The sequence below is a fragment of the Giraffa tippelskirchi genome, chromosome 1 (genome assembly GCF_054371585.1).
Source record: "Giraffa tippelskirchi isolate mGirTip1 chromosome 1, T2T-mGirTip1v1.2.pri, whole genome shotgun sequence".
Taxonomy (NCBI): Eukaryota; Metazoa; Chordata; class Mammalia; order Artiodactyla; family Giraffidae; genus Giraffa; species Giraffa tippelskirchi.
This window is the reverse complement of record NC_137275.1, coordinates 220,410,186-220,433,630: the sequence shown is the minus strand read 5'-3', so window position 1 is coordinate 220,433,630 and position 23,445 is coordinate 220,410,186. Positions and strand designations below refer to the sequence as shown.

Here is a 23,445-nt window from a genome sequence, read left to right as displayed (position 1 = left end):
GTCCAACTCCAAAGCCCAGGCTCCTTTCCTTGGCCCTATGAGTTCAACAACACAGCATCTTCTCAATTGCTTCTAAACAGAGTAGAAAATTTAATATCATCTAAATATTAAGAGTGACCAGTCTAATCGAGAGCGGAGGACTGACAGTTGCCACAATTTTGAGGAAATTTTTTTCTTTTCATTTATACCAAAAGGAATAATAGGCCTGTTTTGCAATGAATTAAAGATCCAAAAAGGGGGCTTCCTGGCGGAACAGTGGTGAGGAGTTTGCCTTCCCATGCAGAGGGTACAGGTTTAGTCACTTGTCTGGGAGCTAAGATCTGACATGCCTCGTGGCCAAAAGAATAGAACATTAAAAAAAAAAAGTATTGTAATAGATTCAATTAAAACTTAAAAAAATATATACAATTGAAAGAAAAAAAAAAAAAAGAGACTCAATAAGGGACCATGGGATGTCATTGCAAGCACAGAGACTGGGAAATGTGGTTTCTTTTTCCTGCTTCCCATTTGGAAAACAACAGGATTCCCAAGCCCCAGGCTCCTCCTGTTTCCTCACCTTGTGGACTTACGTATCTTTGTGTGTGTTCCTGTTGCTAGGTTTGCTGAAAAGCCCAGTGAACAAGACGGCCCTGACGCTGATTGCCGTGAGCTCCTGCATCCTGGCTATGGTGTGCGGCAGTCAGATGTCCTGTCCACTCACGGTGAAGGTGACTCTGCACGTGCCCGAGCACTTCATTGCAGACGGTAAGAGCTGAGCGTTGGAGATGCCCCACTCCTACTGGGCACCTTGCACTCCTGTCTGGTTGAATGTTTCCCATGAACATTCCCCCCTTGAACATGCCCGACTTCAGAACTGTGTTGGCAAAACTAGAGAGAGCATCCAAAGACCTTAAAAAAGGTCTTCATCATTTAGAATCCTGGGTTATTCAGTACAACTAAAGACGTCTTTTATTCCATGGGCAAAGATAAGGTTTGTTAATAAAGAATTCAAACGTGAGTTTGCAGAAAGATCGAGCACTTCGGAGAACCTACTGTTTCTTATCGAGCTTGTGCATCCTGTTGTTGGCGTTGTTCAGGCACTCAGTCGTGTCCGACTCTTTGCAGCCCCGTGGGCCACAGCATGCCAGGCTTCCCTGTCCTTCACTATCTCCCAGAGTTTGCTATTCCTAAATAAATATGCCCCCCCCCCACCAAATAGCCTTTGCTAATTAAAAACTATGACAAAAAAGACTGTATGAGCTTTGTGGAAACTTCCTTGAGTGTCCTGGATTATACTCATATCTCATTCCCTGTAAATGTACTTTACAAGCATATTATATCCTACCATTTACTCTTCACCCAATTAATTTGAATTAATGAGACACGGTAGTTTCTGTAGTCATTCGCAAAGCATGGTCCAAGAAACTGATTAAGGTGCTTGATATCTATTGCTAAAGTGCCCTCCAGAAAATTGTTCCAGTTTCCATACATCCAGCAGGATGTGATATGTTTCCCCAAACACTTGGCGTTATTATTATTATTTTTTTTTACAATTTACAACACATATAACTTTTCCTTTTTATACATTACAGAAGAATTACTTTTCTCTATACTCATCCATTTGGGAGAAGAGGTTTTTTTTTTTAATGAAGTATAGTTGATTTACAATGTTGTGTTAAATTTTGCTGTACAGCAAAGATATATATATATGTATATATGAATCATATATGCATATATATATATATATATATATATATATATATATATATATAAAGTCATGTATACACACATGCACACACACACATTTTTATGGGGCTTCGCAGGCGGTGCTAGTGGTAAAGAATCTGCCTGCCAATGCAGGAGAGGTATGAGACCTCTAGGTTGGTAAGATCCCCTGGAGGATGCATGGCAACCCACTCCAGTATTCTTGCCTGGAGAATCCTCATGGACAGAGGAGCCTGGCAGGCTACAGTCCACAGGGGCACAAAGAGTCAGACATGACTGAAGCAACTTAGAATACGTATGCACATACATTTTTTATATTATTTTCCATTATGGCTTATCACGAGATCTTTTATATAGTTTCCTGTGCTGTACAGTAGGATCTTGTTGTTTGTCCATTCTGTGTTTAATAGTTTGCATCTGCTAACCCCATCTCCCAACTCCTTGCTTCCCCTACCCTGCCCACCTTGGCGACCACCAGTCTGTTCTCTATATCCATGAGTCTTTTGTGTTTTATAGATAAGTTCATTTCTGTTGTATTTTAGATTTCATATGTAGGTGATATCAAATGATATTTGTCATTCTGACTTAATTCCCTTAGGATGACTATCTCTGGTTGCATTCATTTTGATACAAATGGCATTATTTCATTCTTTTTTAATGACTGAGTAGTATTCCATTGTTTGCATGTACCACATCTTCTTTTTTATTATTAATCTTTATTGGCGTATAGTTGATTTATGATGTTATGTTAGTTTCAAGTGTACAGCAAACTGAATTATACGCACACACACACCATTCATGGGGTCACAAAGAGTCGGACGTGACTGAGCAACTGAACCGACACACCGTTCTTTTTCAGATTCTTTTCCCATACATGTTATTACAGACTATTGAGTGAAGTTCCCTGTGTTAAACAGTAGGTCCTTATTGGTATTATTATTATTTTTAAATGTATTAAAAGTTATCATAAATATAATAAAGAAGACATATTAAGTATGCAGCTTAATCAATTTTTACATGATTTCACCCAGATCAAACATAAAACATTACCAGAACCATCAGCTTCCTTACGCTCCCTTCCAGTGAATCCCCTCGTGTGGATAACCACCCTTCTGACTTAAGCACCATATGAATACCATTATTTCTTTTTAATCTTTTTCTGATTGGATATGTATTAGATGTTTTTGAGAGCCTTACTGTTTATTTGTCACCCTTATTCCATTGCAACTCAATTTTATCTATAATTTTTAAGTTACAGTGTTTACAGCATAGCACCAATTTGTTCAGTATGTTCTGTCCAAAGAGGAACTTCCACCTCCTTTCCCTGAAACACCTTGAATTCTACTAAAGCATCCTGTTATTGCTCCTACTTCACCATAGTGAACTAGACCCTACTTTAAATTTTTAAAATATTTGTATTGATGTATAGTTGATGTGCAATATTATAAAAGATTCAGGTGTACAACATAGTGATTACCAATTTTTAAAGACAACATTCCATTTGCAGTTATTGTAAAATATTGGCTATATTCCCTATGTCATACTGTATGTCCTTATGGCTTATTTGTTTTGCATGTAGTACTTCATGCCTCCTAATCCCCTCCCATTATCTGGCCCCTTCCCCTTTTCCTTTCCCCTTTGGTAACCACTGTTTTCATTTTTTTCTCTGTATCTGTGAATCTGTTTCTTTTTTGTTATTGTCACTCATTTGTTGTCTTTTTTAGATTTCACATCAAAGTGCTATCATACAGTATTTGCTTTTCTCTGTCTGACTTATCTCTGACCTCATTCTGACATCACACTAGTTTTGCAGTTTTCTTAGCTGATCTTTTCATTGTGCTGTTTCCCAACAATATGCTTTGTAAAAAATCTGCTTTCCATGAGGGTAGGACATGATCTAACAAAGAAAAAAAAAAGACATATGTATTGAAGTTGGTAGGGTTTCTAACTCTGATTTCTGGAAATATGGTATGAGAATGTTACGCAGAGGGGCAAGAGGAGAAGTGCTGACAATGGTACCTATTTCCTTGAACCCTTACCATCACTTGGCATTAATGTTTGTAAATGCAGTCAGATATAGCATACATAAAGAATGCAGATTGCATGTATATAAATTAGTGGTTTTTTAAACATATATTTATACAGCCAAATAGAAATATAGGCCCCCACCCAAGGCCACTGGCTGAGTTATAAACAGCAATATTGTCATAATGAGGCCTATCATGGTGGGAGCAACCCCCATCAAATGGAAGAGAATCCATCAAGACAAGGCCACCTAAGGACCATGGGCAAGGCAGCTCCCACCGTTCTTACCTTTTCCCATGAAGCTTAAGCTGCCAAAGGGCCACCAACCCTTTCTTAGAGTGCTCAATCAACCTTGTGCCTTTGGGCTGTCTGTGGTGCTGAAGTGTTGAAGGTGGCTGAGTAATGGATTTGGTCTTCAAGGGGGGAAAAATGGATTGTATACTTGTGTTACAAAATAGTTGTACTTGATACTTTCTGCCCATTACACAAAAAGGTCACCATGTTATAGTACTTGTCCAGAGCCCAGCTGGCAAAAGCAATAAATACTAACAGATTCCTCATCCAGTTCAGTTCAGTTCAGTTACTCAGTCGTGTCTGACTCTTTGCAACCCCATGAATTGCAGCACGTCAGGCCTCCCTGTCCATCACCAACTCCCGGAGTTTACCCAAACCCATGTCCATCGAGTCGGTGATGTCATCCAGCCATCTCATCCTCTGTCATCCCCTTCTCCTCCTGCCCCCTATCCTTCCCAGCATTAGGGTCTTTTCCGATGAATCAACTCTTCTCATGAGGTGGCCAAAGTATTAGAGTTTCAGCTTCAACATCAGTCCTTCCAATGAACAACCAGGACTGATCTCCTTTAGGATGGACTGGTTGGATATTCTTGCAGTCCAAGGGACTCTCAAGAGTCTTCAACACCACAGTTCAAAAGCATCAATTCTTCAGCGCTCAGCTTTCTTCACCGTCCAACTCTCAGCCTTGACTAGACGGACCTTTGTTGGCAAAGTAATGTCTCTGCTTTTAAATATGCTATCTAGGTTGGTCATAACTTTCTTTCCAAGGAGTAAGCGTCTTTTAATTTCATGGCTGCAATCACCATCTGCAGTGATTTTGGAGCCCCCCAAAAAATACAGTCAGCCACTGTTTCCCCTGTTTCTCCATATATTTGACATGAAGTGATGGGACCAGATGCCATGATCTTAGTTTTCTGAATGTTGAGCTTGAAGCCAACTTTTTCACTCTCCTCTTTCACTTTCATCAAGAGGCTCTTCAGTTCCTCTTCACTTTCTGCCATAAGGATGGTGTCATCTGCATATTTGAGGTTATTGATATTTCTCCCAGCAATCTTGATTCCAGCTTGTGTTTCTTCCAGCCCAGCATTCCTCATGATGTACTCTGCATAGAAGTTAAATAATCAGGGTGACAATATACAGCCTTGATGTACTCCTTTTCCTATTTGGAACCAGTCTGTTGTTCCATGTCTAGTTCTAACTGTTGCTTCCTGACCTGCATAACAGGTTTCTCAAGAGGCAGATCAGGTGGTCTGGTATTCCCATCTCTTTCAGAATTTTCCACAGTTTATTGTGATCCACAGAGTCAAAGGCTTTGGCATAGTCAATAAAGCAGAAATAGATGTTTCTTGTGGAACTCTCTTGCTTTTTCGATGATCCAGCAGATGTTGGCAATTTGATTTCTGGTTCCTATGGCTTTTGTAAAACCAGCTTGAACATCTGGAAGTTCACAGTTCACGCATTGCTGAAGCCTGGCTTGGAGAATTTTGAGCATTACTTTACTAGCATATGAGATCAGTGCAATTGTGCAGTAGTTTGAGCATTCTTTGGCATTGCCTTTCTTTGGGATTGGAATGAAAACTGACCTTTTCCAGTCCTGTGGCCACTGCTGAGTTTTCCAGGTTTGCTGGCATACTGATGTAGTGCTTTCACAGCATCATCTTTCAGGATTTGAAATAGCTCAACTGGAATTACATCACCTCCACTAGCTTTGTTCATAGTGATGCTTCCTAAGGCCCACTTGACTTCACATTCCAGGATATCTGGCTCTAGGTGAGTGATCACACCATCGTGATTATCTGGGTCATGAAGATCTTTTTTGTACAGTTCTTCTGTGTATTCTTGCTACCTCTTCTTAATATCTTCTGCTTCTGTTAGGTCCATACCGTTTCTGTCCTTTATCGAGCCCATCTTTGCATGAAATGTTCCCTTGGTATCTCTAATTTTCTTGAAGAGATCTCTAGTCTTTCCATTCTGTTGTTTTCCTCTATTTCTTTTCATTGATCACTGAGGAAGGCTTTCTTATCTCTCCTTGCTATTCTTTGGAACTCTGCATTCAGATGGGAATATCTTTCCTTTTCTCCTTTGCTTTTCACTTCTCTTTTTTTCCCAGCTATTTGTAAGGCCTCCTCAGACAGCCATTTTGCTTTTTTTGCATTTCTTTTCCATGGGGATGGTCTTGATCCCTGAGAATGTGGTCCACTGAAGAAGGGCATGGCAGACCACTTCAGTGTTCTTGCCTTGAGAACCCCATGAACAGTATGAAAAGGCAAAAAGATAGGACACTGAAAGATGAACTCCCCAGATCAGTTGGTGCCCAATATGCTACTGGAGATCAGTGGAGAAATAACTCCAGAAAGAATGATGGGGTTGAGCCAAAGCAAAAACATTACCCAGCTGTGGATGTGACTGGTGATAGAAGCAAAGTCTGATGCTGTAAAGAGCAATATTGCATAGGAACCTGGAATGTTAGGTCTATGAATCAAGGCAAATTGGAAGTGGTCAAGCAGAAGATGGAAAGAGTGAACGTCGACATTCTAGGAATCAGCGAACTAAGATGGACTGGAATGGGTGAATTTAACTCAGATGACCATTATATTTACTACTGTGGGCAGGAATACCTTATAAGAAATCGAGTAGCCATCATGGTCAACAAAAGAGTCCGAAATGCAGTACTTGAATGCAATCTCAAAAACGACAGAATGATCTCTGTTCGTTTCCAAGGCAAACCATTCAATATCACGGTAATCCAAGACTATGCCCTGACCAGTAACGCTGAAGAAGCTGAACTTGAACAGTTCTATGAAGACCTACAAAGACCTTTTAGAACTAACACCCCAAAAAGATGTCCTTTTCATTATAGGGGACTGGAATGCAAAAGTAGGAAATCAGGAAACACCTGGCATAACAGGCAAATTTGGCCTTGGAGTACAGAATGAAGCAGGGCAAAGGCTAATAGAGTTTTGCCAAGAGAACGCACTGGTCATATCAAACGCCCTCTTCCAACAACACAAGAGAAGACTCTACACATGGACATCACCAGATGGTCAACACCGAAATCAGATTGGTTATATTCTTTGCAGCCAAAGATGGAGAAGCTCTATACAGTCAGCAAAAACAAGACTGGGAGCAGACTGTGGCTCAGATCATGAACTCCTTATTGCCAAATTTGGACTTAAATTGAAGAAAGTAGGGAAAACCGCTAGACCATTCAGGTATGACCTAAATCAAATCCCCATCCAAGCCCTTGGCAAATATCACCCCTTCCTTTGTCTGGGCCTTCTCAAGGCCACTGGTGGCTTTTTGCTCTGCTAAGCACACGGTGCAGGGATGGTCTAGGTTTGTGTCCAGACTGACTGGGTGTGGCATTCATTTTTCAGCTGTAGCCTGTAAGTGATCTGCATTTGGGTTGTCTGGGCTCATGATCCCCAGAACTAGTGAACCGTATTCTCTATAAGTAGATCCCAAGTATTAATAGTCTTAACAAGAACCCGAGGTGATCCCTTACCATAAGTTTGAAAGCTGCATCAATATTTCTGTAAGTGTTACTTTCCTTTCATCTAACAGGGTAGTAACTCCTTGAGACTTCTTGCAGCCCTCATAAGGGACTTTGTTTTCTTCCATCTTTGACTTGATCAATGCTAATTTATGGGGCTGCCTCATAAATTCCAGTGCAATTCCAGTGATTGCCAATAACACTGAATATCATGTGAGTGGTCCCCATGCTTCATAACAAAGCAGCTCTTATCACATGGATTTGGGCTTCATTTAATTGCCCTACAGGTAGCATTATTGATAAATAGATATTGGTTAACATTAAAAGCTCATATGAGTTGAGATGTTAGTTTCTTCAATCCTTGGGGCTTCCAATATATATTAGGATATATTCACCCAACATCCTGGCTGTAAAATAATCCAGTAGAAGACACAACTTTTAAAGGAGTAAGTTGTCTAGATTAAACAAGTGAAATTGTTCCACTCTAGTGTAGATAGATACCACTATGCCTAGAGTTTTCTGTTCTGTTTTGTTCTGGCAATTGTACTTTAAGAAGGTCAGTGATATTTTGGAAGACATCCAAGACAAAGGGATTGCAGCCAAGAGATTGGAAAAACATTGTCAATATTCAATGACTTCTTAAGAAAATGATGGAAGAAAATCATTCTGTAAGAAGTGTTTAAGGAACTCAGGCAAAAAGTGAACTTGGAATTATTGAGCATATCTGTTATGAATATGCAGTATTCACAACACCTTACATAAAGTTACTAACTTAATTCTCAAAGCAGAACTGTGAGGCAGGATTTAGCATCCTCTTTTTGCATATATGGAAGGTAGGTTTTAGAGATGTTAGGAGATTTAGCCAGATTAACACACAGAAGTGAAGCAAGCTATGAAAGCCCAAGCCTACCTAAACCACTTATCCATGCTTTTTCCATGTGCCATGCCTTCACAAAAAATAACCATGACAGTTATTATTTGTCTTGAAAAGGGAGCAGGCTTGTTCTAAAAGTCCCCAGGAAGCAAAATTAGAGCTATATGGGTTATGAGGGTGGTCAGAGATGGGAGAAAATTGAGTCTTAATCTGAAAATATCTCCACTTTGTAAGGTTTAGTCTCATCTATAAAGGAGGGGATAATAGTAGTATTTATCTCATAGAGTTATTGTGAAGAATAAATGAAATAATGCTCATAAGACTCCTAGCTCAGTACCTGAGATCTAGTAATGGCTCAATAAATTGTATAAATGTTAGTAGTTGTGATAATACTTTTTGAATATCAGAATGGGGTCACTGCAAGGTAATGAGTTCACCAACATAGGGAATTTCCTGAAAATGGATGACCACATTTCTATGAAATGTGATGAAAAGTGAAGGAATATGTTTCACTATGGTACCAAATAGTTTAAATTGCAGCCATTTTACCAGAATGTGAAATTTTAAAACATTAAAAATGGTAGGACCTTTAGAGTATGTTTGTTTATTCTTTATTGGTTCATCCCTGAGTATCACTCATTCTTTGACTGGGCTCAGAAATGGAGTGAGACTCAGGAATGGGTCATGGCCAGTATGTCTCCTGACTAAATATAATACCCTCCTACCGAACACAGGCTTTGTTCTTTTATGTTGATGTGTTCATCGGGCTTCCCTGGTGGCTCAGATGGTAAAGAATCTGTCTGCACTGTAGGAGACCTGGGTTCCATCCCTGGGTCGGAAAGATCCCCTGGAGAAGGAAATGGCTACTCACTCTAGTATTCTTGCCTGGAGAATTCCATGGAGAGAGGAGCCTGGTGGGCTATAATCCATGGGGTTGCAAAGAGTCAGACATAGCTGAGTGACTTAACACTTTCATTTTAACCTAAACACAGACTGTGTTCTTTTATGTTGATATGCTCATTTGGCATAAATATCCCTGCCAAAATATCTATTTGATAAGGTCAAGTTAGTGTCTTAGCATTAACTTTGGGGTTGGACTGAGGTAGTACTCATGTCTTCTCTGTTCCCTGTGATTGAGAAATTGGGGATTATGGGTTCTTTACCATCCTATGAAATCATCAAGTGGAAACATTCATCATTAGGATGCCCTGGCTCATTAATATGCCCCATGTGTAGCTGCTTTTGAACACAAAATTATATACAATGAATCTTGCTCTACATTTATTTGCTTGCACCCCTATTTTATGCCTTTCCACCCAAGAGAGTGAGCTAATGTGTGGCTGTTCCGTTAAGGAGGAATGAGGTTCATAATTGACTTCAGAGCAAGTTTGCAGTGATTTGAATACATGGGAGAAGTATTTTCAATTCTTGGATGTGGGAATTATACCACACTGAAGGTGATTGCTTAGTCACAAACCACCAGGCAACTTGTCTAAAAAGAGTAGGTCCTTGGTCATCTTGCTCTCTGGGGTCATCGAGAGCTTTGTTTTGTAATATTCAGTTTTTATTTCAGACCTTTGAGTACCATGGAACATATTCATGTGTAAAGGTGCTCTTCAAGATTACCGCTGTCTTTTCCTTTGCACACACTTGATGCTATTTAGACAGATAGACTCCTTTCCTTTGAGTGGCCTCATTTCCATGTAGTGCAGCCCTCTTCATGTCTGATTTTCTCCTTTCTCCAGAAAAACTTCTTCAACAAAATCCCCAAAGCTTCTTCAAAGAAAACACCCATCAGAAATAATCACCCCTTCCTTGAAAATTGCATAGAACTATATTTGTACCTTTCTAATAACCCCGTGGTCAAATTTCCATCACTGTTATTGTTATGTATGTGTCGTTGTTACAACTTCCTTGATCCTAAGAACTGGTCTCCTGTATTAAATCAAGCACCTCTCCAGTCTTTTCACAACATTGAAAACAGAGCTATCTTTTAAAATGAAAAATCTCAACATGTTGCATCCTCCCATAAAACTGTTTAAGTACTTCTTATTGTACTTGTACTTGTTATAAAGACTGAACTCTTCAACATGGCCTTTGCTGCTAAGTTGCTTCAGTCGTGTCCGACTCTGTGCGACCCCATAGACGGCAGCCCACCAGGCTCCGCCGTCCCTGGGATTCTCCAGGCAAGAACACTGGAGTGGGTTGCCATTTCCTTCTCCAGTGCGTGAAAGGGAAAAGTGAAAGTGAAGTCGCTCAGTCGTGTCCGACTCTTAGCGACCCCATGGACTACAGCCTACCAGGCTTCTCCGTCGATGGGATTTTCCAGGCAAGAGTACTGGAGTGGGGTGCCAATTCCTTTAAGTTCCAGCAAAATCAGGCCCCACCTGCCTCTCTAGCCTCACCTTTTATCACTCTCTCTCCATTTGTTTCCTTGAATGTCTTTGGTTGTCTCCTGCCTCAAGGCCTTTGCACGTGTTTTTCTCACTTTCAGAAAATTGCTCTCACCTCCTAAGTTTCCTTGAGACAAATTTCATTTACTCAACAGTGATTGACCTCCCCTTTTTATATCATAGTCTCTGATATGCCCATAACTATTCATTCTTTGATTCCTGCTCTATTCTTTGATTGCATGCTTTTCTATTTGTAATCATATTCTTACCTAGCTAATATTGGGCTCACCCCCTAAGTTGTGAGCTCCTTGAGAATTGACGTCACAGTTGTTTATTCTGCACATTATATTCAGCACCTAGGACAGCATCCAAAACAGCAAGTCCCCCAAAGCTTCGGTAGAATGAAAATAAATAAATGAAGTGATTGTAATAGCCAGACTGAAATTTCCTCCAGGGCAAAGCCACCATTCATTCGTGTCCTAAACTATTGTGAAGCCTAATGGAGATTCTGACTCCGTAGGTATAGAGTACAACAATTATGGCCGGGAAATGAATGAAGGGAGAGGGGGCAGGCAGGTGGATGCAGATGCCCTGAGAAGCTACATTCTGACGAATGACAGTGCAGGAAGTCTGAGGCTGCCTCCTCTTCTTGTAATTGACTTCACTCCCCAAGGTTCTTGTTCCCATCCCCAAAGATAAGAAGCTCCAATCAAACTCACATCTCCCCCCACTCCCCAACACCAAAACGAAGCAAGCTTTATCCCAGAGCCCAGGAAGAAGGGAAACTATAAATTGAGCTGAGATTCAGAACCCCCGGGGTGGGGGAGGGGAGGTGCCAATGAAATACCAGTAAACCATATTAATATGCTGAAATCAGGAAGAATAGGTTGAACTCCAACCCAGATTTAATAACTATACGTGAGAGTGCGGGAGAAGGCAAGGCGAGGTTTCAGTCAGAATTAAAATGAGATCTGTAATGAAACTGGTAATATAATTATAAACTGTGAAAACTTTTTTCCCTTTTCCCTCTTCTTGTACTTAATGGACAGCTTGCTTAGCAATGGCCTGGAGCTGGTGCTGGAAGCTGTGGAGACCCCCTAGAGTGGAATCCTTTTTTTTTTTCTTCTTCTTCTTTCATCAACTCTCTTCATTAGAAAAGTCTAACCACAAAACCATGGAAGGAAAAAATGCATCAAAGCCATTTCTTCCTTAAATAGTAACTGATCTCCAGGTTAAAGATGACAGGAGACTTGAGAGAGAACAAAGCCCATAGAACCATAGAACCATTCTAAGCAGCTGAACAGGCTCAAACTTTTAAAGATACCGCAACAGACAGTTGGGTTGGGATTTTTAATGACACATTGTGCTACAATGTTAGCTTGGCTTCCGACCAGGATGAATTGTTACTAATTTCCCTTCTTAACAGAAGGGATAACTGAGTTTGACATCCAAAATTGGAGACTAATTTCTGTGTTTTGATAGCAGATCAAGTCCAAAAATATATTAGTAGAAACTGGGGCCAGAGAGTGGTGGCAAGGGGTAGGGCATTTTAATTTACTTGAATTAATAATTCTATTCTGCTCTTGTGAGCAGAAGGCCACTTTGACTTTTTGACTAGGAGGAGAGAAAGGCAGGTGGGAGCTTTGATGGGATGGAACTAAAGGATGTAGAGTTAGATGTTCTATAATTCTTGGCTTGGTGTTTGCAAAGTGGTATAGGGTTGAGGCAAGGGTGCCGTGCTAGGATAGAGAAGGTCATGTGGTACAGAGGTTAGGTGCATTGATCTGTGGTCCAAGGGATGTGAGTTCTATTGCCAGTTCTTCTGATTTCTCCTGTGTGACCTTGGCCATATTAATTCACCTGCCCTGATTCTTATTTCTCTCATGTAAAAGCGATGCTAATGCTCCTTGCCTCAAATAGTTGTTAGTGAGGTTGATGAGTGTGGAAGTACTTGGGCAGCTGTGAGAATAGATCTGATGATGAGAATGTCGTGCTTTTCCTTTCTGTTTGCTCAGTGGTTTATTATTTATGAAGGTAATAAAGAAGTTTGAAAGAGGTCTTCATGGGTATGTCCAGGTAAGTAGAAGGTACAATTTTAGAAAGGCTTAACTTGGCCCCAGGGAAGAAATTGAATAGTTAACAATTCAGTAATAGCAACACCTCTTCCTGATTCGTATATAGTATCTGTTTTCTTCCTCCCTCCTTCCTGTGGTCAACAAATATAGTTCATCAACCTCCACAGCCTGCTCAGATGCTGGGGTTGCAGAGATAGATAAAACACCATCTTTGACCTCCCCCAACTTGGTTGTAGTGAGACACTACCAAGAAGATGAAGTAGGAAAGCAGTGTGGGAAACATCTTAAGGGGGTGCGCACTGGGTCCTCTGGGAGACAGAGAGGGGGCAGTCAAGTACCCCAAGCTGGAGATGGAGGTGCCAAGGAGAGGATGTCTTGATGAGGCAAGAGACACTACCTGAGTTGGGTCTTGAGCCACTGATGTTCCCTGGGGGTCAGTGATGTATGACACAGGCTTCCTGGGGGCCAGGGACACTTGTCACTGCACCCATATAGACCCCGTTGTTTAGTCTTCCAGCAATTGATTGTGATTATGATAGTAACAGCGCTGTGAATTGGTAACATTTACAGAACATTGCTAAGTGCCAGGCCTCACTCTGAGTGCTTTGCAAAGCATTACCTCATTTAATTCTATTACCACATGTAGTGTGTTAGTTACTCAGTCGTGTCCGATTCTTTGCGACCCCATGGTCTGTAGCCTGCCAGGCTCCTCTGTTCATGGAATTCTCCAGGCCAAGAATACTGAAGTGGGTTCCCATTACCTTCTCCAGGGAATCTTCCGGACCCAGGTATCGAACCCGAGTCTCTTGCATTGCAGGCAGATTCTTTACCATCTGAGTCACCAGGGGAATTCCAGCATGGAGTCTACCACATCCAGGTGTTTTCTCCATTGTAAATTTAAGAGAAACTAAAGCTGAGGGAGTTTATGTGAACACCTCAGCTCCACACAGGCGGGAAGTGAATGGACAGAATTATTACAAATTAGCAACCATGAGATGTGGTAGACAGAGAATTATTCAATGACAAGATTGGGTTCTAGGTTGACCACAAATTCACCTTGACTTTGGGCAAATCTCTATTTCTCTAAACTTTTACTAGATTTTGACATCGTAAAGTGGGAGAAATGTGAAAAGATGGTACTTGAAAATCCTCCCTGGTCTCATATTCTAACAGTAGAATGAGAAATACTGGGGTTCAAAGTCCCCCCTTACTCATCCCATTGGATATGTGGCCTCTGGAGTCTTTATGAAACAATCCCCTTAGCATCCTCAGTTCTCTGTTTTTCTACTCTTTTTTGGGACAGTCTGTAGCCAGGAAGCCTCCTGAACAGGGATTTTGGGAGCAGAAGCAGCTGAGCAAACCTTTCACAGCCCACAAGTTGCCATTTGAAGAAAGCTTAGAAGGATCACAGCCAAGCTTGTGCAGGGACCACGGGCTCCCTGGGATGCTAGTGTGAAGCAGAAAGCAGTGGGTAGCTGGGCCGTGGTGGGAAAGATGCCTCTCGGTCTCTAACTCCCAGTTTCAGCTGCGGAGGGGCCTTGAGCATCTCAGATGCCAGTGAGAGTGTGAGAGGGGGAGGATGCATCATATTCAGAAGGAAATGATGAGATGTGAGGAATAATTAAAACCTGTGCATCCCCTCTGCTTCTCTGCCTCCCCCTGCTCGTTCCTCACCACCCCCACCCTACCCATCCCCAGTTTCTGGTGCCCAGCAGAGCCTTGCTGTTTGGCTTTCCTCCCTAGCCACCCTCTAGATTATCTAAGCCAAATATGTCTGCAGCTGCACTGCCTTGATTTGTTTTCCTTTTTATTTATTTATTTATTTTTTTGGAGGGAGGGGAGTTGTTGGCAACTTCCCGAAGCTCCGCTAAAGTCCCTGGGCATCTCACCCTTAGCTGGAACCATCCCCAGAGTTGGACCACTCCTGAACTTTCCCTGGCTTCTCTCCCCTGATCTCATCCTGATTCTCATTTGGACTTTACCAGTGAATCTGCCGAGCAGGACTGCCATCTGACACTGCTGTCTGCTCAGTGCCAGGACCCACACTCTGGAACTCACTCAGATGCTATCAGCACTGAAGGAGCTGGAGGTAGAGGAAAGGATGCAAGATGTAGAAGCAGAAAGCGTTAGTGTTAGTCACTCAGTCATGTCCGATTCTTTGCAACCCCATGAACTGTAGCCTGTCAGGCTCCTCTGCCCATGGAATTCTCCAGGCAAGGATACTGGAGTGGGTTGCCATTTCCTTCTCCAGGGTTAGCAGAAAACCTCTAGTACAAATCTGCACTCCTCCACTTACTAACTATGGATCTTGGACAAGTCACCTCACATCTCGGAACTATCAGCTTCACCATCTATAAAAGTACAGCTTTTCGCCTCTACTGCACAGGGCGTTGATGAGGTTGAAATAGAAAGTAGTATGAAAGTAGCCTCTACTAGGTACTCTATAAATGCTAAGCTTGCCCCCAAAGGGATTACAGTTACTATTTAAAGTGACAGAATATCTATAAAGTCAAAGACAGCAATAGAAGGCATGTCATAATCTGGACCAGAAGGGACATATAGATAAGAGTCAGCAAGGTTGCCAGGGAAGTCTGGCGTTTTCCACTGGACAGATCTGGGTAAACGTTCAGGGAGCCAGAGGATTTGTTTTGCCTTGGATTTGTCCCATCGGAGGAAGCTGGATGGACAGGGATTGAAGTGAGACTCTATGCTCTGTAGGAGATGAAGAGAGAGAGTGAGGACAAGAAGGATGACCTTCCAGGTAGAGGCAACAGTATGAGCAAAGGTGTGGCAGGAGAGCAGAGAGAATCTAGAGCATCTGGGGATGTATGAGGCTTGCACAAGTCTAAAAGAAGGAGCAGATGAGAAAAGCAGGGGTTTCTGTGTCAGGCTTTCCCCCTGGAAGTGATTGAGGGTCATGAAGCTGCTAAAGAGCTTTAAGCAAGGACATGTGAATAGCTTAAAGTGTTAAGCTTTTGTGTTGCTTAAAAGGCAATGCAGTATGTTAATTCAGAGCTCAGGCTATAGAGTCAGATATATCTGGGCTCAACTGCTGGTTCTACTAATAGTTATTTGATGTTGCAAGTGTTACTTAAACCTTTGGTGTATTTCTTAATCTGTAGAGTGGGTATAATATTAATAACTCCCGCTTAGGAAATTTGAATGAGATAATATCTCACTGGTATTTAGTAGAATGTTTGGCAGGTAGGAAACACTGGGTAGGACTAGCTTTTATTGACATCATCATCTTTATCAGTCTCTCCTATTGTAAGTTAGGTCTCCCTGTGAAATGATCCTGAACATTTTTTTCTGCACTTAACACATTCACCATTGCTTATTTGATGTCTAATTTGTTTAACAGTCTGGGCTGTAGATTCACACACTCTGAGTTCAATACCTGTCTCCAATATTCCCTAGCTATGTAGCATGGAATTTAGTTAGTTAATTTCTAAACCTTTTGTTTGCTTATCTTTGCCATGGGGATGACAACAGTAAATCACCTCCAAGTGCAATAGAATGATTATATATAAAGCACTGGACAAGGTCTTGGCACACAGTTGAGACCTGGAAAACAACAGCCCCTGATAATGCTACTTTAAACCCCTAAGAGCAAGAGTTCTAGGGGTCTTGTTCTAGTGGAATCTCCAGTACGCGCTCAGGATTCAATACAGACCTGTGGATGGACTGACCACAGTGCAGAAGCTGAGTCTGAGGGGCCAAGAGAGAAGGCAAGCAACTTATTAGAGGGTTGTTACATTTAGTCTATCTGCTAATGTATGAACAAGAAGTGAGAGTAAAGGACTTCCCAGTGGTCTGTGGTTAAAAATCTGCCTTCCAACACAGGAGACATGGGTTCAATCCCTGGTTGGGGAACTAATACCCCACATATGTGTGTCTGTGTACACGTGTGCTCAGCCTGGACTGTAGCTCACCAGGCTCCTCTGTCCATGGAATTTTCCAGGTAAGAGTACTGGAGCAGGTTGCAATTTCCTACTCCAGGGGATCTTCCAGATCCAGGAATCAAACTTGCGTCTCTTGCATCTCCTGCACTGGCAGGTAGATTCTTGACCACTGTGCCTTGAGGATGTCCAATATCCCACATACATATGGCAACTAACCTCATGTGCTGCAACTGAGAGCCCATACTCTGGAGCCCATGCACCACAGCTAGGAAGCCCGGGTGCTGCAACAAAGCCCCAGTGCAGCCAATAATTTGGAAAAGAAAAAAAAGAAGTGAGAGTGAGGATAAGGGAGTCCTATACAACTGGAGCAAGGAAACTTAGCAGCTCATTGTAAGGAGGAGCCAAGGAGGAGAAGGAATCAAAGGCTACTTGGCACCCCCTCTTCGGATCCCTTAGAGGTTGGTGACCCCAGACATCAAAATAAGAGCACTTTTGCCAAGCTGTGAATGGCATGAGCATTAACAGCAGAGTGCCTGGATCCAAGTCCTAATTCCACCTTTCCTGTGATGCTATTTCATCTTCTAAAAAACAAGGATGCTAATGCATCAGGAATCAGACTGGAATCATGAGAATTAAGTGGTTGTTAAATGCAAGAGCCTGGCGTGGTAAATGCACCCCAAAGCTACTTATTATTACTATTCTGCTCATGCACCAGCTTTCCTACCTGAGATCAAGAATCAGATGCTCACCTCTTGCTTATGTTTGTAGGGGGAAAAAAAGGAAAGAAAAATGCAAGAAACTTTGAAGAACACATGGTCTTAAGACCTTTACAAATCCTACCTGGATGGAAATTATTTGTAAGAGATGTCACTGTGGTCTGTGAGCACAATTAATTTGCTAGCTCTCTGAAGGCTGAGCTTCTAAAGGTTTGAATCATTTGAGTAATATTTCAGGTGAAGTCTCACTGCAGGCTTTGGGTCAGGATGAAGAAAGTGATCAATCTCGGCCTCCACACAGGTGCTGATGAGACCGGTGAGTGCGAAGGCTCTGAGGGTGGTCATTTCCTGCAGAAACTTCAGTGCAACATTAATGTGTGGGGCACGGAACCTACCGTGGAGGCAGAGGCCTGAAGGGAGACCCAGGGGCCCAGGGATCAGAACTGGTGCCACACTTGAAATATGGAATCAATTAACAGTGGCAGCTTCTGCTTCCTAGAGAGAGAGAACGTAGGGGTGAGGCCACACCATGGCCATGTGGCAAGGCAGCCAGCTTGACAGTTTTCTGAATTGTATGAATGTGAGAGTAGAAAATATTTTCAGCCTTATCTTTCCTTATTTCCCATTTCTTTAGCACTGCAGCCAAATGAGATGGCTGTTTCCTGAAGATCCAGGTTCTCTTTTAGTTTTCCTTTACAACCACTCGTTTCATTTTACCTAAATCCTCTTTTCCCTCCACTCCACCTAGCTGCTGCCTTCTGTGCTTTAACATTCAGCTCAGATGTGGCCACCTTGACTTTGCAGAGGAGACAAGGGCCCCAGCTCTGTGCCTCTCTGTTTCATCTTCATCACAACCTTGATGATGGTCTGTGGAAAACTGTCTGTCTGGTTATCCCCTAACTGAACCATACACTACTTTCAGGTGGGACTTCTTTTCTCCACCTTGATAGCCTCCAAATTTTGTCACAGTATCCATCACAGAGTGGGAACTCTGTATATGTAGGTCTGTTACCCATTCAAGACATCAAAATAAACAAAAATAAAAACAACAGCAAATCTCAAAAAAGTCAGTTTGAGACATTTACTATGTTATTTGATGATGATCCCTATTACAATTTTCTTTTGAAATCCAGAATTAGATCTCATGATCTAACAATGGGATGACCTCTTTAACACCAGTCTTGAGCCCCAGAAACACTAGCTCCTTGGTTTCCAAACCTACACCAGAAATAGAACAGGGGATGGAAGAGGGAATTCTTACTACAATAAATCTCAGAGAATTCTTGGAGAAGAGAGAGGTTGAGTTGATCATTAAGGGTAGGTTGGGCTTGGATGGATTCATCAACTGCCTCAAAGAATTTGTTTGAGGGTGGAATGAGACTAGTTTGTGCAAAAGGAAATTGATCTCAGCTTTTCCCCTTTCCCTTATCAATCTGCTGAGTCAGCCCTCAGCCATACCCAGTCTCACACCCTTCCCATCATCGCTTTCCAAATAAGATCCATCTATACAACAAGCACATGCTTGCGGAGTCTCAGGTATTCCAAACACAGTGGGAGACAGCAAATTGGAATTTGGAGCCCTTCCAGACATTTTTCAAGTCTCCATCCTTCTCCCTCCCAGGATCAAGCACACTATTAGACTCCAGATCAATGTAATATTGGTTAATTATAAAAATAATCGACTAAAAGTCATCACCTGCGACTAATGTGGCAGTGCAGTGTACTAGACGTTTTACCTACAATGTCTCAACCTTTCTAGAACATACTCACTTGTGGAACAAATATTTATTTCATGATCCTTATCTGTCCAGGAGCAGTAGAAATGCTCCCTTGCAAAAAGAAAAAACATTACAAAGGCCCCTGCCTTCATAATGCTTTCATTCTCAGTGGGAGACAGACACCAAAGCAAATTAGCAAAATAATAGAATATGTCCAGGCAATGAAATAAATGAGAGCTGCTGTGAAAATAATTAAAATGGTGTAAAATAATTAAAACTGTGTAAAATAATTAAAACAAGGAGGAGAATTGGAAGGAGGAGAATTGGAATGTTATCTCAGATAGGGTGGTCAGAAAAGGCCTCTCTGAGGAGAAGGCTTTTAAACTGAGATGTGAAGGGAACAAGCCAGGGGGAAGGTGTTTCAGGCAGAGGGAACAGCAAATCCAAAGCCGCTTGAGTGACAGAGAAGCTGGGACAGGGTCAGCATGGTTGGGTCGACGGGGTGGAGATGAGGTTGTATGGGTGAGCAGGAACCAAGTCTTTCATGGCATAGGCATTCTTTTGCCTTTCCATCTGATGCTCAGCAGAGTAGGGATCTCCTGAGCATCCCTTTGTTCAGAGGCATTTCCTGTCCACCCCAACTGGGTTTAAATTAAGCAGGGTCACCCCATTTCTGGCTGGCTACCATTCATGACAACTTTCAGCACCGATACTCAAGGTCCCTTTGTCCCTGACATCTCCCTCCTCCCCTCATTTGTTGCCCTCAGCTCAATTTCTGTATCTTCCTGGCTCCTCCCATGGCTTCCTTTCCTCTGCCTTTCTCCACGCTGCCCTAAGAACCAGGGACAGATTGATCTCTTGGGGACATGCCTCCCGAGTCCATCTCAGACACAGCTACACTGCCCACTCTTATTCCATCCGCAGTGGCACCCCAGAAACCAGCTCATGTAACCACCCTGGCACCCAGTTCCCAACTACACTTGTCAGCTCATTGTATGAGATCCATAATTTGAGAGGAATGAGAATTTTACTAAGCAAGCTGAGTATTTGAAATTTCAAAGGATAAATGAATTGGTAAGGTGGAATTTTAGGCAGTGAATGACAGTGATTTTTTTTTTTTTTTTTTGAGAATTCCACTGCCCTCTCTCCCCCACCCCCGCTCCCACCTCCCACTCATTTAAGTCTACTTTTTAAAATCAATGTCCCTCTCCGTTACCATAGAAGATGCTACTTGCGGAAACCTCAGGGCACTTTCCCATAATGGAAATGAGAAAGTCACAAAGAAACATACCAGCAAATAATGTTCCTTTTTGCCCTGGGATACTGTTCATGATTATTTCTCAGAAGTGATCTTTAATTGTTTCATCTAAAGAGTATGTATCTTCTCTCCTCCGACTCTCTTCATGGAGGTTTATGAATTGGATCCAGCTATTAGTAGCACTTACTAATTTCCTCTGAGTCTTTCTGGCTGAAGCGCTGGGCTTGGAACAACTTTTAATTTTGTTTTTAATTAAATTTCAGTTGTTTCAAATCACTCACTTTTAATGTCCTTTCTTTGCAGCCCTCGGAAGCAACAGGGACTGTGTATTCTTGTTGATTCACACACACAATCGGATGAGCATGTATCCGTGGCCTGGCTAAAGACTGACTCCTGACTGAGGTCCAGAGAAGAACAGGCAATTCAGAAAACAGAAATGAGTCACAGAACCAGCTTTTGTTTGCACTTATATTCAAAGCTTAAGCAGGAGTTCCTATTATTATGTTTGTTTTTTCCAAACTATTTTTGAACAAGGCAACATTCCCTTGTATTCCACAACAGGGTTATCAAATATATTTAAGTAGAAATTGCATAAGAATAGCTAACACTAATTAAGCATTTATTATGTGCTAGGTACTGTTTTAAGGACTTTACATAGATGACCTCATTTACATTAAAAGTGAGTAATTTGAAACAACTGAAATTTAATTTGCATACATTACCACCCACATTCCTGTGAGATTATTATCCACAGTTTTATAGCTGAGGAACCAAGGCCCATTTAACTGGATTGAAACTGGCCGCCTGGCTCCATGGTCCCACTCTTAAACACCGCTCTGGATTCTCCATCTATAAAAAGACAGAAGGGTATCATCATCTAAATGACTTTAACAACAAAAAAGGAGAGAGAAAATTGACTAGTTCTTTGCAAAAGTGAAATTATGTTAGTCTGTGTTTGGTCTGTTATGTGGCCTTTGGTAAAACCTGATCCTGTTGTGTAAACTGTCAACTCCGCTGTGGGGTTGGGTTCAGACACAGGATCCTAGTTTGGCTATTTAACTGTGCTCTTTCAAATACTTAGCAGACAATTAAGTTTGAAAGCAAAAGCAAAAGTACATGCCAGATCTTACATATCACCTAGTTTACATCATTTGCTATACTGCTGGTTCAATCAAAAATAGAACCAAATAATTTTCTGCCTTAGAACTTCACATTATTATTATTATTATTTGCAAGAAATTTTATTTCACTTTCCCTTCTCCTCCTACCCCCTGCCCCCCCCACACACACACACAGAGCCCACTGGCTCTTCACAGCAGTTTGTTTCTTTCTCTGCAGCATTCCTTCTCATTTGTAGTCATGTACGTGTTGGCGCATCTACTTGTTTAATGCTCGTCTCCTTGTTCATTCTCTATAGCCAAGTGCTGTAGTGCTGTGTCTTTTGTGTTCCCTGCTGAATACCCAGTTCTTACAACCAGGCCTGGCATAGGTATGGTGCTCAATAAACATTTGCCAACCATGTGAATAAATGAGTTCAGGCTTAAACTCCATCGACTGCTGAAAAGGAAAGTGCCAGGTTTAGATGAAGCACAACACCTGGAGTCTGGGTATCTGGACTCCATGCCAGGTTTCTAATTAAGTAATTATGTGGACTTGGGCAATAAACGTGTTTTTCTGCCTTCAATATCTTCATATATGACATGGGAATGATGATAACTTTGTGGAACAAACATACATGTAGATAGAGTATAGATGAATACCAACTACGCTCATTTGTTTTTTTCATTCCTTAAGTTTCTTCTTCCTGACAGTAATCCTAGAGGTAGTTACTGTTACTATTTTAATTCTATCCAAATAGGGAAACTGAGTCCCAAGCTTGTACTAAGTTTGCCCACAGTCACACAGCTGCTGTGCAAGATCTGTCTGACTCCAGAACCCCCAAGACCTCTTACTGGGAGGATCAAGTAAGATATTGGGTGTAAAGGCTTTCCACAGTGTCTTAAATGCTAAACAAACATTGCCTATTACTAAGACTCATTAGTCAGGTGGAATTTGAAGCATCATTGGAAAGTACAGGGGAAAACTGTGTGGTCTCGTTATTCAGTCACTAAGTGATGTCCAACTCTTTGCGACCCCATGGACTTCAGCACACCAAGCTTCCTTGTCCTTTACCATCCCCCAGAGTTTGCTCCAGTTCATGTCCATTGAGTCGATGGTGCCATCCAACCATCTCATCCTCTGCTGCCGCCTTCTCCTTTTGCCTTCCATCTTTCTCAGCATCAGGGTCTTTTTCCAGTGAGTCAGCTCTTCACATCAGATGGTCAATGTATTGCATCTTCAGCTTCAGCATCAGTCCTTCCAATGAATATTCAGGGTGGATTTCCTTTAGGATTGACTCGTTTGATCTCTTTCTTTTGTTCTCAGTAACATCTGAGGCAGTGTTCTTCAAAGAACTGAAAACACCATTTGTCACTTCATCCATCTGTCCTTCCATCCACTCATCCATCCATTCACCCAAAATGTTTACTGGTTACCTGCTAAGTGTCAAACACACTGTGCTAAGGAACCACGATTTGAAGATGAGTTAAACATAGGTTGTCCCTTGGATAGTTCAGTCTTTTCCAAAGACATCAGCCTGCCCAAACCTTGTCACATGAGGAGTACTCAGTAAGGATGTGCTGAACTCAAATCCATTAATAGTGAGAATCATGTAAGTAGAGAGCTGCATATGCCAGGCCACTGGGGCAGATGGATAGGCCACTTCCAGGTGAGAGAACCAGGAAGGATGAATTGACTGTGGCTGGGTCTGGGAGGACAGGTAGGGTGAGGAGAATGCTCCAGGATATGGGAACAACTTGAGCAAAGGCAAAGGGGTGTGTGGGCTAAGAAGGTCATGTGTGGAAGCAGGAGCAAAATCAGTCAGTCAGTTGCTGCCTTTCTTTACCCAGTGCCTCTCCTAGTTCAAGGGAAGGAGAACATATTCCTTAGTTGTC

General features: G+C 41.9%; 1 protein-coding gene across 3 annotated transcripts in view; it reads left to right on the top strand.

The window, feature by feature from the left end:
* ASTN2 (astrotactin 2) overlaps positions 1 to 23,445 on the top strand; it is a 989,820-nt gene that overhangs the window by 394,649 nt on the left and 571,726 nt on the right. For all 3 annotated transcript variants that reach the window (XM_081575818.1, XM_081575813.1, XM_081575806.1), the window contains one exon: positions 598 to 744. In XM_081575818.1, the coding sequence (XP_081431944.1) occupies positions 598 to 744 (147 nt within the window). The remainder of the gene's footprint in view (positions 1 to 597; positions 745 to 23,445) is intronic.